Raw genomic sequence first — 16,250 nt, 5'->3', positions numbered from 1 at the left:
AGCAGGAAGAGGAAGATCAATCTTGGCAGAGTGAAGGAAAAATGCTGGCTTTCTTCGCGTTAGCTCATCTCATACATATCTAGCTTCAGCAGCTGCCCAGTGCTGTGGGCTCTGCATTAACTACACAGTGGATCAATAACAATTACACCTTCTCAAAAACATGACACATAGCAGGATTGGGTTGACATTTCACTTAGGCCAACATTGATCTCAGTGCATCTGATTCCAGCCCTAAATTCAAGTCAGGCCTGGGTTTACTTGGAATAAACACAGAGTTAAAGACAAAAAAGGAAACCAGCTGCTTGTGTCTGGGTCTAGAAGTAAACAGCACTTCCATCGGTGCAGTTCACATTTTCAATCCACTCTTATTCTTGTTGCTACCGGCAATTCTGAAGTTGATCAAAGACTATTTTTTATATGATTTACTCACCGTGACATCAATGTTGATAATATCTCCATCCTGAAGAGGTCGACTGAAACATAAACAGGAAAAAAAATGGTGACAGACAGATCCCAATAAAAGGAATATAAAAATAAATATCTAATGACCACTATCACAAGCCAAATGAGTTGCGGTGATAATTCTGAGTGGAGAAGGAATGAATGGAATAACTATATTTAATCTTTAATTTATGTTAGTCACAGCAATTTTTACTAGAAATACCTAAATGAACATGTATTGCCACTGGTAAAAAGTCTACTTATTCTCAACAAAATATACTTAATAGTTACCTTAATTTTACAAAGAGCCAAAGCAATAGTAGATGGTTAAAAATCTAAGATGGTAAAAGAAATACTTAATGCACAGCCACTTTTTTTGTATTACATATTGCTTTAACAAACATTAAATGGTGGTATTATGCCCATTTAGAAGCAAAATACTTCAAAATTGTTGCTCTACCATAATCAGCTTCAAAAGTTTGCAGGTAGGTTTCAATTAAACTATAGTGTCTTTCAACATATGTTATAGATCTTAGTTTCATGTTTTAGTTTCCAAAGGAACAATATGTTATTAAGCAATGAATACCTGTCAGGAATACCATGACAAAGCACGTTGTTTACAGAGGTACAAACAGATTTTGGAAAACCTCCATAGCCTAGAGGTGAGGGATAGGCATCATGACTGATGATTTCCTGATGAACAAGAGCATCTATCTCTTCAGTTGTCATGTCAACCTAAAATATTAAATAAAGAAATTGTGGAGCGACAGTTGAAGACACTTCCTGTATTTATTGACTATGCCTATAGCTACAGCACTTCCAGAGGAGGCTGTATAAATTTACTGTGATAAACTTGTGGTACAACATTTTAATTAATTATGATTAACCTTAAAATCCTATTGTGCCTTTCTGACAACTGTTTGGGTATATGATGGTGTTATGGACTATTAAGAAATGGACATTTTAAAATCTAAGATCGGGCTTCCCTGGTGGCGCAGTGGTTGAGAGTCCGCCTGCCTATGCAGGGGACACGGGTTCGTGCCCCGGTCCGGGAGGATCCCACATGCCGCGGAGCGACTGGGCCCGTGAGCCATGGCCACTGCGCCTGCGGGTCCGGAGCCTGTGCTCCGGAACGGGAGAGGCCACAATAGTGAGAGGCCCGCGTACCGCAAAAAAAAAAAAAAAAAAAAAAAAATCTAAGATCCTTTCAATCACTCGTGAGTCATTAAATGACATGACTCCTTTTTAGCCTGAAGGTTTAAAAAATATGTTCTGAGGCAATTCCTTCCTCTTCTTCAACAGTTAGTGCCCTGGGCTAACCGAAGCATATAAATTCTCAAAAGGATCTTCAATTTAGATGACAAAGCTTGAAAAGTAGGTCAAACCACACCTTTTTATCTCAGCGAAACATTATATGGGTTTCGCCATAATGGCATGGAGGTTATGGATCATCATTTAAAAAACTAAGTCTGATACATTTTGTAGAGATTCAGGTTCACTAATCTTGATTTCTTTCATGCCTAAATAAATCAATGTGTTTTCAAAAAATATTTTTCCCTTACTAGAAGGTATCCAATTGCTCCCAAACTGGAAGAAAACTGAAATCAAGTTTTGTGGGCACATGAGGACTATCTCCACAAATTCATAAATCATGAGCAAAATTCTAAAACAAAATCTTTTATTAAAACATATTTCTTCAAGAGTTTTCTTTATGTTATTTTATCTCCACATTATGGTTAGTTGTGTTGCTATAACAAGTCTATTACACAAATGATACACTAAGTGTTTCATCTTTGAGTCTCACTTCCTAAATTCTGCCCACCTTTTGGAAACTACAGTATTTTCTTTTATGATCCTTACATAGCAGGATTCAGATTCAGTTTCAGATTATTCCAAAAGACCTAAATCTTGTAGTAAGATAGTTGTACACAATTACATTGCTGAATTACCTATAGCTTAGTGTATCTGGTCTGTCTTTCTTTGCAGAGCCAATGCAAGAAAATAAGAGACAAAGGATGAAGCAAAGCAACTCTTCAGGCACACGGAAATAATGTGGGGAATGAAAGCAGAAACTATAGGCAGGAGTAAGAGGGGAAAAGTCAAAGCCATCTGCCATGGATCAACTTGGATAGGCCCATTGTGCTCAAAGTCTCTCCAGAATTCTGCTACTTAACATCAAATTTGTATTTTCAATTATCTTTTGAACAAACACAGAAATAATACGATCCCTTTCCCCTATCCCAAGGCTTTGCTTAATTTTAACAAATTAGATGTGCGCAAAAGAAGAGTTAAAGGGAAAGGGAAAAAAGGGGAGCAGGGTTTGTTGCCCCTTATGTAAGTCTTCCGAGGCTTGGTGAGACGCCACCTTTAAACTCTTCCCGGCCAGGAGGAGGACATGGCGGGCCAGCTGACAAGCCTGACGAAGCCCTTGAATCTGATCTTCATTCTTAACTTCTATGCTGTCTCCCCAGTCGGGTACAATGCCTGTCGTCACATAGTCTGGCTTCTTTATGTGCTTGAGGAAAAAGGATTGAAAACGAAGATCAGAACCCAGTGCATGACAATGGGATCATTTTTTCGGACACAGCCTCCTGCTTCATGGAGCTCTGCCCTTCCTGCCGGAGCACCGACCTCTGAAGCCAGCACAACAGACCCTCCAGGCTGCCCCCAGTTCCTTCCCCTGCCCTTTTGAACTTAACATGGCCTGTTAGTGCTGCCTCTGGATGGTCTGTTAACCTTTCTGTGCTTTGAGTCACACTGGACTGAAGGAGACTTCTGGTCAAAACAAACAGGAGTTTTCTTCCTTCTCCAAACCCGTTAGAAGCCTATTGCCATTGATAACAAATAGCACCAAGCTTCCCAATTGCCAAATGGCTAATTAAGAGCACTTTCATCTCCTCGACACAAAGATAAATTTATGCAAAGGATAGCTCACAACACCCTCTCCCAATGAATATATGTAAAAGGCTGACTGTCAAGTTCACGGACGCCTATCACATATGCACTTCTCTTACACTTTGCAACTGTACCCAAACTAAGAAGGAACTAGAGGACAAAACGAAACAGCTCTCTTTCCTTTTCCTTTCTTTTTTTTTCAAGTACATAAAAAATACTTTGAACACTTCCATCATTTGTCAAAAACAAACAAACTCCCCCCTCCTCTAAAACTCAAAATGTTCAACTCTGATCACCCTTGGAGAACATTCTCCACCACTAACTTAAATCCATGGGCAGTATTCAGAAAATAAATACTACCTTACACACAGAGCTCCTTTCAGTCCCAAGGTTTTGCACAGCTCTTTACAAACTATTTATGGCAACTGCTACATAAGTTTTGTTGAGCAGTACCCAGTAAGGCTACACAGCATTTGGGGACAGGAAGCTGAGAGAGATAACGCTATTCAATGAACATCACAGCATCTCTGGAAGGGCTGAGGTTAGGGCTCTGTACTTTGGGAACTGCATCATGAAGGATTTAAGGACCTTCACTTATTCTTGTGTTCAGATGGGCCTTTCTGACACAAGTAACGCCATTGCTTGGGCTGCAGCAGCCGAGCTCGGGGTGAGCATCTTCTCCGCTACAGCTTTACCATCAGCACCCACAAAGCACACCCGATCACCCACAGCCCCGCCTCCTCTCTCTCTGCAATCTGGCCAGGTTACAACCACAGGCAGAAGGGCTGTTGGCTTGTCACTGAAATTCTAAAACAATACATTCACCTTTCTGGAGACTTCTTGTTTCTTTTCTACTAAGGAAATGCCAGAAACATACTCTGGGCTCTGGTGGCCTGTCTTGTCAGCCCTTGTCACAAAAATGGGCCACTCACCTTCAGGGAGTATGATATACTTAATGTGGGTTTACTGCAAAAAAAAAACAAAAACAAAAACAAAACAGAAAAAGAGGGAAAGCAGGTGACTTTTGTGACAAATCTATATTTCTTTCACCTATTCTCGTTCTTCCTAAACGATCCCCACACCTCCTTTACATTGCATTTTAGAAAAATGGACAGATTGTCTATAATCTTATCTTCATGGTAGAAATTTAATATGGAAATTTTAATGATAGAAACTTAAATTCTAAGTGAATTAAGCAGTTATAAGCTCAGTGCTTTATTTTAAAAAATGAATATTATAGAACTGCAGGATGTTAAAACTTCCCAAACCACAGTTTTAAATCACAGACCAAGTTTAAAAATTATAATTCAAACACCTCAGAAATCAAAGGTGCAAAAACACTTGATTGCTTCTGCAGTTAACCTTTATCTTGGCTGGAAAAAGCAGCAAAAAACATAATAGGCAATACAGTACCTTAGGGACTGGATGAGCTGAAGAAACTGCAGCCGGCAAAACTATACTGTGTGAAATCTCTCTTTGTCTCCGGAAAAAGAAATTTCTTCTTTGTTGACTGCTTGACTGCTTGTGTAAGTAGATATGATTGAGTGATGAAGAGAAAATCCTGTGACAACCTAGAAGCAGAAATAGACATATCTTAAGTAAAAAAAAACTTAGTGCTACATTTTAAGATGTTGCATGGTTGTCTATTAAATCATTATTATAATCCTTTATTGGCTCAAAAAAGAAAAAGCCCTAAATAGAAAGGAAAGCAGTGGTATTCTGAGTTCTAGTACAATAGTAGCAAAGCATATTTATTAGCTAATAGTATGTTTACATAAATGTTTGACAATGGAAAACTCTATTCTAGTGGGTAAAAAACATACAGAAACATCTGCTAAACACCAGGTCTATAAAAAGAGCAATTTCTGCTGTGGTACCTTAAAAGCAGCCATGTCCAGGATGACCCTAGATTCAGGGCACTGTTTGGGTGGCTTTATGTTCTTTAAAGCCATTTTCCTTTCACGAATCCTGAACAAATTGCCAGCTGCACTTTTTGCCCTCGATAGGATTACTACTCTGTGTTAAGTTCATGTGCAGCGAGGCATTATACTGAAATTCATTGTAATGAATGCTCAAGTCAGATAAAGACTAAATAGCAAAACTGTAGGGTGTAACCCTGAAAGAAAACGAATGTAGGGTCCTAAAGTACCCACAACAGGAATTTAGAAATATCTATCAAAATTTTAAATGCACACATTCTTTGACTCAGCAGTTCATCTCCTAGGACTCTACCGTATGCAATGATGGATGTTTGAAGATGAACAGTAGCACTGTTTGTGGTAGAAAAAAATGGGAAATAATCCAAATGTCCATCCATAGGGGACTGGTTAAATATATTTTGGTAAATCTATACAACAGAAAACTATAGAGGTATTAAAGAGAATAAGCTAAATCATCTCTATGTATTGACATTGAAAGAGGTCACAATATATTGTTAGGAAAATAGCAAATGCTGAGCAGTACATATTAAAAGCTCATTAAAAGGAGCTTATGTAAAAAGCTCATGTAGAAAGAACTTATACATTTATACAGGCTTGTACATGCCTATAAAATTTCTGAAAATTGATACTCATCAATAGTGGTTATTTCTGGGGTATCTGATTGGGGCTGGGGTGGGGAGGAAGACTTCCTGATTCCTTCTGTTTTCTTCTATACTGATTGACTTTTAAAAACATTCACTTGCATTACTTTTATAATTAAAACAATAGTTTTAAAAATCCCCAACATGCCATAATTGCATGTCAGGGGTTGGCAAACTACAGCCCAAAGGGCAAATCTGCCCTGCTGCCTATTTTTATATAGCCCCAACCTAAAAATGGTTTTTATATTTATAAATGGTTGAAAAAAATCATATTTTGTAACGCGAAATTATATAATATTCAAATTTCAGTGCCCATAAATAAAGGTTTATTGGAACATAGCTACACTCATTCACTTACAATTAGCCATGGCTGCTTTTGAGTGACAGTGGCAGAGTTGAGTAGTTGTGACAGAGAACATATGGCTCACAAAGCCTAAGATATTTACTACCTGCCCCTTAGAGAAGAATTTTGTTGACTCCCGGTCTAGAGCACTGGTTCTCAAAATGTGGTACCTAGACCAGCATATTAGTATCACATGGGGAAAAGATGCAAATTCTTGGGCCCCTCCTCTATTTACTGACTCAGACTCTGGGATGTGGTCAGCAATCTGTGTTTTAACAATCCCTCACCAGAGTGATTCTCATGTACACTAAAGTCTGAGAATTACTGGCCTAGAGTAATCTTTCAGCTGTGAAACATAATGGAAACACAAATTGCAGGTGAGTATTAGCCCCAAAACCCAAGATCTCTAAGTGGGAGAAAGGAAACATGGGAAAAAGGCACAGACGCAAACAAACCCCGATAGTCATTGATTCAGTGTCCTAAGTTTCACTCAATTATGTTCTTCCAAAAAGCTGAAAGTAACATTGTTGAATCAAATTTACAGAGGTGTTTCAGGTATTATTTTAAACAATTCCAAATACCAGACAAAATGCTGCCAGTAATATCACTTCTTTAAAAAAAAAAAAAACGTTGCTTGATAGAGGCAGGTACATATTCCCTAAAGCTTGTAAAGTACAACATTTCCCTAAAGACAGCACCACCAGCCCCAGGATGTTAACTGTCTATGAGGGGCAGGGTAGTTTCCTAGTAAAAGCAGATGGTTGGAAAGCAGAAGCCTGGACTTCTGTCTCAGCTCTACTACTTGGTAGCTGTGTGGCCCTGAGCAAGTGTCTTGTTTTGAGTCTCAAGTGAGAATTAATTGGAATAAAGTCTGTGAAAGTGCCCTGCATTTAGTAGATGCCCAAAAAATGGTAGTTCCTTCAAGAATACTTGAAAAGTAAAATGAGAAAGAAACCCTGGGCTTCACTATAGCTTCTAATACTGAGAACTTATTGTGCGTCAATTAGTATGCTAGGCCCTTTACATATGGTAGCTCATTAATCTTCCTGAGAACCCTGTAAACTGTAAACTGTTATTACCCATTCCACAGTTGAAGATACGGAAGCACACAAAGGTAAGTAACTGCCAGAGTGCCAAAGCTGCGGGAAAGCAGGTCCAGTTGCCTTCATGAAGTATATTGCTCTCCCATGCGTGAGAAAAAGATGAGCTAACAACACACAAGGACACACTCTGAAGATGTAAAAGGCCTCACAAAACTAGTAAAAGTTACCACTATTATTATTTTTTTTTGCAAAAGTGGTGATGGGTTGACCTAATCCATCCTCTTTCTCAAGCCAAACTCCCTTTGCTGACCAAATACATGCTGTAGAGGTTTGGCTGGGCAGTCTGTGGACACAGAATGGAAAAATCTGGGTCCCAGTTAAAGCCAAGGAAAGGCTCAGGTGGAATCAATCCATGATTCTGGGCTCCCTAACTGCATCCCTAGGTAGGACCAAAGACAAGCTCCCAAGTGTTTCCCCTCTGAGAAAAGCATGTATTATGATGACTATTAATAACGATAACACTAATAGAAATAGAAAACAATAATAGTGGTTAACACTTAATGGCCAGTTTCTTTAATTAAGCACAGTGCTAGGTGCTCCACACTCATTAAGTCTTACCAGTGCTGTTAGGGAGGCGGGCAGCTGTTGATGTCACTATTTTATGGATAAGGAACAAAGGCTCACACCTCTGGTGGCCCCAGCTAGAGTCCTCGAAGTCCAAATCCAGGGCTGTGTCTGCCGCTCCAAGCTGCCTTTCAACAGTGTGCACAGGCTCTAGTAGCTGGTATGCTTTGCTATAGCATGTGTTTTTTCAGGGATTCAATTTCAAAGAAATTTTTTTTTAATCATGAAAAAAAATAAACATCATGGAACCAGCCAACATTCAGAATGAAGGTATTTTTCATGAAAAGTCTTAGAACTGATTTAACTGGGAGGCACTGTGGTAGTGAAAATAACACGAGCTTTGAAGTCCGATCTGAATTACCAAAACTTCTGAGCCCCACTTTCTTCACCATTACATGGGAATAGTAGTGCTTTCCTCACCACCAGGTTGTTGTGAACATTAGCTGAGATAACACATATCCCTAAACGATCTTTTAAAAGTAGGCGCTCCATGGGGGAGTTCCCTGGTGGCCTAGTGGTTAGGATTCCAGGCTTTCACTGCCATGGCCTGGGTTCAATCCCTTGTCCTGCAAGACACGTGGTGTGGCCAAAAAAAAAAAAAAAAGTAGGCACCCCATAAATGTTAATGTCTTTTCCTTTCCCTTCTCAACACTCAACATGTTTACCTGTGGGCCTCGAAATTTACTTATTCTTTTATTTGACAATTACTTAACTGAGCTCCTCCTACATGCCATGCTTTGGACATGAGGTGAACCAGGTGACAAAGTCCCTGCCTCTGGGAGCTCATATTCCGTGGTGCGACACAGACAAGAAGCAAACAAATACATTCGATTATATCAGATGGTGATATTCCTGATGAAAAATGGGCCCGAATGACACCGCATTGGAGCTAGAGGTTCTGCTCCTGGTCCTGCCAGGAGCTAACTGTGTGACCTCGGGCAGTAACAACAGCAGTGAACACTGGCTGAGAGCCTACTGGTGCCAACCTCTGTGCTGAGCACTTCACAGACACTATCCACTGCTACAGAAGGTTTAGTAAAATGAGGGAGTGAACTTCATAATCTTTGAGGTCTATTTTTTTTAATATAAATTTATTTATTTATTTTTGGCTGCGTTGGGTCTTTGTTGCTGTGCACGGGCTTTCTCTAGTTGCAGTGAGCTGGCGCTACTCTTGGTTGCGGTGTGCGGGCTTCTCATTGCGGTGGCTTCTCTTGTTGCGGAGCACAGGCTCTAGGCACACGGGCTTCAGTAGTTGTGCCTCGTGGGCTCTAGAGCGCAGGCTCAGTAGTCGTGGTGCACGGGGTTAGTTGCTCCACGGCATGTGGGATCTTCCCGGACCAGGGCTCGAACCCGTCCCCTGCATTGGCAGGCGGATTCTTAACCACTGCGCCACCAGGGAAGTCCCTGAGGTCTCTTTCAGCTCTGACATGTGTGCCTTCATTCAGCAGCTTCTGACTGTCATGCTATGTCCCAGGCAATGGGACGATGTAGAGTCTGATCAATTTTAGGACTCATGTAGATTTTTTTCAATGCAGCTGATAACATGAAAGAGAGGTCATTTTTATCAGTATTATCAAGTTCAAGTACAGAGTCATTACAGGGGGAATCTTTCCAATGTTCTTAAACTCAATGCATGAAGTCATCAGGTCTCTACTAGGAGATCTGAATGAGGTTTCTGAGACATTCACTGCTAGAATGAACAGTGCTGCCAACATACCTGTTCTGCTAAATAATGGGCTCACTGCCAGAAAGAGGCAAGCACCTCCACACATGACTTAAACATTGGGAACACAGCCTGAACATATCCAGTCTGTTGACAATTATGGTTTTGCAGTGTTCTTAGCAACTCCACTTTCATAAGATACATTTTTATTGGAAGCAAAATCTTTTCTTTCAATCTGATAAAAGACACCCTATAAATGTTGTCACAAAGTAACAGGATAATAAGGTACCATACCGTGTTTATTCTACTAACTATTCATTACAAACCAGGAAAAAAAAAAATTTAGTGTTTTCACAGGTGAAACGAAGAAATGGTCTTACATCAATATGTGCCTTTAGAAGATAATGGCTCTCCAATTAACATGACAAAAAATGCGGGGGGGGAGATCCTCAACTTTGCTTATCATAGTGTAATTCATAAATAGCAATTAACAAATTTTCTAAATGCAGAGGGAGTAAAGTTAAAATCCCCCATCCCAATTATACTCAGGGTCACAAACTACATTATCTGCTATAGATCACTCTAGAAAAGGTTTGTTGAATTTCCTATATATTTCCTTTCTTTGTAAAAGCACTGCTTTGTACATCCAAAATGAACACATATGTTATACATCTGTTATATTTCAATTCAAAAAATAACTAAATAGAAGAACTGCTGATACCTTCTAATAACTACATGTAACTTCCAACTTGCTACTGTCAATGTTACACAGCTAATTTGATGCATTATGTCCATCATCAGAGGCAGGGACACCAGGCAGGTTTCCATCAGCCTCAGGACTGGCCCCTCGGTCTTCTGGGCACCGTCATTCACCCAGGACTCACAGCAAACCCTCTTTTGTTAAAGTTATTTTTAGGAAACAAGGGTTAAGTTGACTAATCTGAAGTTTAGGAGATGCCAGTAGGAAATCATCAGAAACCTCAGAAGAGGCGAGCCCCAGATCAGCAAGGAGCTGCTTTGGACTAATTTGATCTTAAAAGACATGATCATAGCGAGTGTTGTTGCTGTCAATTATGTAACAGAAACTCTATATAAGGTTTCCTTAGGCAGTAAATCTATATGTTATTAGTTATGAATACTAGAATACTTACTGTTATCACAGGTAATAACAAGAATTTATTTTCAGTGTCATAAAAATTCTATTAGCTCCTAGTTTGAGCTGAATGTCAAAAATTATAAGCAACTGCTTCTTCCCTTCCACGGAGGAGCACGCTGTGCGGCCTGAATGTCTATTGAAATTGCTATATGACCCTTGGATCCTGCAGCACATTTTTCATATTCTAAATTTGTATTTGAAATGTAAACCTAGGTTACAGTTTTAAATATTTTCATATTCGGTAATAACATCAATTCCTAAAAGCTGCATTTTATTTCCCTTTACAGATTAAGTCTGAAAGGTGGGACTACAGAATTCAAGTATGATTGGGGAAGAATGCATTTAAAATAACTAATATTGCTGCACATGACATGCCCTATATTCACTGGCCTCTTACTCAGGGTTCATTTTAATTGTTATCTGCACGTGCATTCTATACCACATAATGAAAAGCTTCCATTTCACCCACTGAGCCCTGGGTTTTTATGTGCACCTCTACTAATGACCCTTAATTAAGCCGATTTTACCCTCGGAAATGCAAGTTTTCTTTTGGTCAACAAGTATTTTTAAGAGAGAGTTCTGAATGAACTTCCAAAGAGACATTTAAAATGCCTATTAATGCTTATTATCTTAAGCAGTTGTAAAACTGAACAAAGTACATTTGTACTCAAGTGTGGGCTACCAACACCTCTGTTTCACTGTACGTTTCCAGGGAAGCACTTTCACCCTCCAGAGTGCCATCAATCCTCAGTTATGGTATGTTTCAGAGGCTTCAAGTATCTGGGTAGAAAACAACACAATAAAGTAGCCTGTATCACTTTACATTAGCCAACAATGTCAACCAGAGATAATATGTAATTTAAAAGACACCCTGTAAAATGTCTTGCTGAATGTATTTTTTCATAATGATCAGCAAATGTCAAAGTCTAGTAACAAAACTATTATTTATAGCATATCAACATCTAATTGATTTTACAAATGGAGGCAATTATTTTGGATGAAGGGAGGAATGCCTGCCAGATTTAAATGATTTATGATTACTAAGAGAAAACAACGTTTTGCTAATTCATTTTCAAATATGGCTCTTACACTCATTGATGATTTTAATTTTAAATCAAAGGATTTGCTAAAATAATACATTAACTCTAAAAAAAAAGCAACTTGTGACAGCAATTCAAGATATTTTTAACTGTTTAGAAATATTGCTTCCTACAGTAGGCTCAGGAGGGACTGTACCACAGAAATACATTTTCAAGGTGCTGATTTAGAACCGCAGAAAGATCACAGTTCATGAACTCCAACCAATTACCCAGGGTAGGAGCACAGGCTCTTACAGCACGGCGAATGCAGCCATGTCTCATATTTCCTGACCTAAAACATTGACTGTCCGCTTGATAGGTTTGATAACTTGCACAAATTGTCGTGAAAGGAAAATTAAATAGTCTGCCTCACTCTCTGTAACTCCCATTGATTTTTATAATCTAGTAGTAAGAGGTACATGTTTTAAGAGTAAATGAGAAAGAAAGTTCCTTCCCATATCAAGGAGACTATAACGCAGAAGAGAAGCTCACATTTCACAAGAAATAACCTGTGCATCTGTTGAAGAATAAGGAGAGGAAAAAGAAGGAAAAAACCCCAAAACAGCTGGAGGAGTGCCCCAGGCTGAAGCAGATACTGACTGCGCAAAGCTTAAGGACAAGGGCCCTTGGAACTAAACAAAAGCAAATTCATTCTGTTGACAGATGTTGATTACATCAAAGCAACAAGTAACTCCCCCAACTCCCATTTTTAAAAAAACAATTAATACCTCTCTACAACCTACACAATAAGGACAAAGTAAGTTTTTAAACCAATCATAACAGACATTATTAAACTTGTTTTTTAAAAGTTTTGGTTGAGTTCTGGTGTGTTTTTAGCTATGAGCTTCTCCAAACAGTGCTTTATTCATTCCCACGGACATGTCTGGGGAGCTAAGCTGCCCATGCCATCAGCCCCTTCCTTCCAGGGGTTAACTGCTCTGACTGCCAAATAAAATACAGAGCAAGCCATGTAATTATGGAGACAGTCAAAGGGCAGAGGCTCTATTTTGAAATCTATTTGCACGGACAAGGTCTTCCAATTGAGCTTACAGGAAACAAGCTGGTAAAGAGCCTCCTTTTCCCCAGATGCTTTCCACACTTTTTCTCCAATTCAGAAAATCATGGATATGGACACCATACACCATCACTTCCTGGATTTCAAGCTAAGATGCCATCACAAGGAGAAGAGTGGGTCTGTTTCACAAACCTGTAAAAAAAACCTCTTTTTTTTTTTTCTTAATTAACAGCATTTGGCAACAGCATCTGGCAACAGCCTCTGGACAATAAAGCTACAGTGTTTATTAAACAACATTTCTCAAGAGGATACAGGCCAATTGTTGTGCAGGTGTTGGAAAACAGATCATTTTCTTTAATGCTCAAAATAAAGCACATAGTCAAGTCTAAAGTACGCTGGCATAAACACTTATCTGAAATAAAGATTCTACTCGACATCCAACAGGGTTGTCCTTGAAGTTATTTATAGCTAAGAATGCTAAAAGAGTAACAAAGATTCCACAGAAATAAAAAAAAAGAAATGTGTAAAGTATTTGAAGTGACACAAAATCACGAGTCACTTTTATGCTGAAACATAAAAATTTGTCCTAGTTGCTCAAAGCTCTAAGTTTGCAATTTCTATGAGACTTTATCATACTTATATTAGAATTGGGCCACTACAACTAATAACACTAAGAAGTCAGAGGAAGGTGAGATAGTAGTCTTCACCACACATATGAGGCTGTGGATGTAACTCATCATCAAGCCTATAAACCAGAGCCTGGGGGTCCTGGTTCTAAAGAAGATGAGCTGGAAAGCCAGCCATAGAGCACTTCTGGGAAGAGGAAGGGTGGCGGCCTGAGGGCACCCCCTACCAATAATAACAACATTCAAGAATGATGCCCAGGTCATGGCAAAACATGACCTTCCCCAAGGCTCCATCAGGAAGTTGGCTCAGTGCTACATCCCTTTTCCTTTTTAACAAAATGTATCAATAGCAACTGATAGAGTATAATGTCAATCACAAGTTCAGAAATGGGCTTAGGAAAAACACTTCATTTTGCTTCTTAACAAAAGCTAATTGGATAATATGTTATTATTCATTAATTTATATCACTAGCACCTAGGGATCTGTGATTTAAACAAAAAGCATTCCCCTCTTCTTGGGTGACAAAAACAACCCAACCTATTCTAGAAACACAGATCAATAAACATACCTATTTAATAAAGTAGACTCATGTTTGTGAACCTAGAAAAGAGTTCCTTTAGGCCGGCCCAATCATAGCTGGGGGAGGAGTGTCAAAGATTATAGTAAGAACACAAAATCTAAATCTAAAAGCAGATCATTTGGTGGATAAGTGGAAGTTACACAGAAATGATTAATCTGTAAAAGGAAGTAGGACTACTGTATGAAATTTCTCCATTTAAGATGAAAAATGTTTAGTTCAAAATTTGAATTTAAATTCCTCTTTATAATCATAAAATATTGAGTCACACTGAAATAGTATATGCTTAGAAAATCCCATTGTGTCTCAGCTAAAGTTTAGAGAAAAGCAGCTTTTTAGCACTTCAACAATACATATACTCAGGCAACTTCTTGGACAAAGAAATATTGTACCCTTTCACAGGAAATAAAGAAGCTGTTTATTAGGGCTGTGGTTAAAATGTAATAATTCATTCCAGTTGAGCCCTGTGAAAAATGTCATCAAAATATCATTTTCTTTGCCAGATTTTCTGGATGCCGTAGTATCATTTAAATACAGAATAAAAGTCAAGCTCTGATCAGAGTAGAAGTACGACACCAAAATGACCCAAAAGCAAACATTCATTCTGTCAAAGTAACAGGAAAGAATTTCACACAGTCCTGATACCCAGAGAATGCACACTTCGAGGTTAGCACAGAACATCTGGCAAACTTCAACCTTCCAAAGTCTCTCAAAAAAACATTCCTATTACCTCACATACTTGGGTTAAAGAAGAGGAAAACATAGAAAAAATTTTATATTAAAGCACACAAGTAAGCATCAGAAAGAGCAGTTTCACAGAAATAACACATGGAATTCAATTTTAGAGAAAGTCTGTATAAAAGTATCATGAGTTTACAAAAAACTGACATAATAAGAAAGTCCTTCTTTAATTCTTTAAAAAAGACTATTCTTAAATACTACTGTCATGTAAAATACTACTCAAAATATTAGTTATTTGGATAAAAATATCCAGTAATAGAAGATGTTGGGACTTATAATTTATGATCAAAGGCACAGCTTTAGTATGAATATTTTTCAATTGTACTAAAGTCTTTGAAAAGACTGTAATTTTAATCTTCCTCTCACAACAGGGTCAGCTGAATTCTATATGCAACATGCTCTAGTTATATTGTTGGATGCATTTCTTTTTTTTTTTATGATCCCTTTAAAGTTATTTATGCAAATAATTGGTATAAAATAGCTCAGAGCTTTGACCCAAACTACAGTATCATTACCAAAAAACCCCTACAAAACCCCAAAAAAATCTTAATATTTTCCTGAGAACGCTTTCACTGTACAGCTCCAAGTGAAAGGCATGGAACAAAAAGAAACCATTTGAATATAAATCCTACCGTGGTATTTTGACAATCGTGGGAGTTCTGCCCTGTAACCAGGCAATAGAAGTGGTAGGTAGTTAGGTAGGTCAATAATCACAACCGAAAATAAGAAAGCTAAGCTCCAGGAAAACAATATATTTTCAGCTTCTGCAGTTGAGATTACACAGATTCAAGACAATAGAAGCCAGGATCACTCATCAAGGAGTCATTTTCACAAAAAATAAAGAGAAAATACACAGTAGCCTCTTTAGCAAAAGAAAAAAAATTCCAAATTATCTGAAGGTAGCTTTTTGAAGTGATGTAGTTATGTTGCCACAAATAACTTTATATTTAACTCAACTATGTAGCCTTAGTTAACCACATGAAGAAATAACAGCTCCATTGCTTTAAGAATTAATGCAAAAAGTACAATGTATTAAAATGGTACAGGCTTAAAAGGGGAGTCCCACAGAAGCCTGCTTACAAATTGGCTCTTGTATTTTTTTTTTCAGATATGGATGCTCAGCTATAAAATCATTATTTTCTGTACTAAAGATTAAAAATGAAAACCACTGCCACCACTACCCAAATGTGTACTCTTTACCTGTATAAAGCAGGCTGCCTCTCATAGCTGAAAACACAATATTACTTGAAATCCGTAGCTGACCAAGGTCATTCACACTTGGTGGAATGAAAAATTCATCATCTCATTTTTAGATTAAAGTCTTCAGTAGAGCCACAGTCCTGAAATATTTAATGTGTACAATATCTGAAGCATGCTATTGTCTAATGTGAACACTTTTTGAACTACAGGTCTACCAGAGTGTTATAAAACAAAAACAAAAATGCCAAGATAAAACATAGCCCAT

At 38.3% G+C, this 16,250-nt stretch overlaps 1 protein-coding gene across 1 annotated transcript in view; it reads right to left on the bottom strand.

Moving 5' to 3' along the window:
* Positions 1–16,250, bottom strand: part of METAP1D (methionyl aminopeptidase type 1D, mitochondrial) — a 79,266-nt gene that overhangs the window by 12,578 nt on the left and 50,438 nt on the right. The window contains 4 exon segments of the mRNA XM_007458837.1: positions 431–473; positions 1,028–1,176; positions 2,807–2,956; positions 4,750–4,907. Of these exon segments, the coding sequence (XP_007458899.1) occupies positions 431–473; positions 1,028–1,176; positions 2,807–2,956; positions 4,750–4,907 (500 nt within the window).

Source organism: Lipotes vexillifer, unplaced genomic scaffold, assembly GCF_000442215.2.
Source record: "Lipotes vexillifer unplaced genomic scaffold, Lipotes_vexillifer_v1.1 scaffold1306, whole genome shotgun sequence".
NCBI classification, from domain to species: Eukaryota; Metazoa; Chordata; class Mammalia; order Artiodactyla; family Lipotidae; genus Lipotes; species Lipotes vexillifer.
This window is presented reverse-complemented; position numbering and strand designations above follow the sequence as displayed.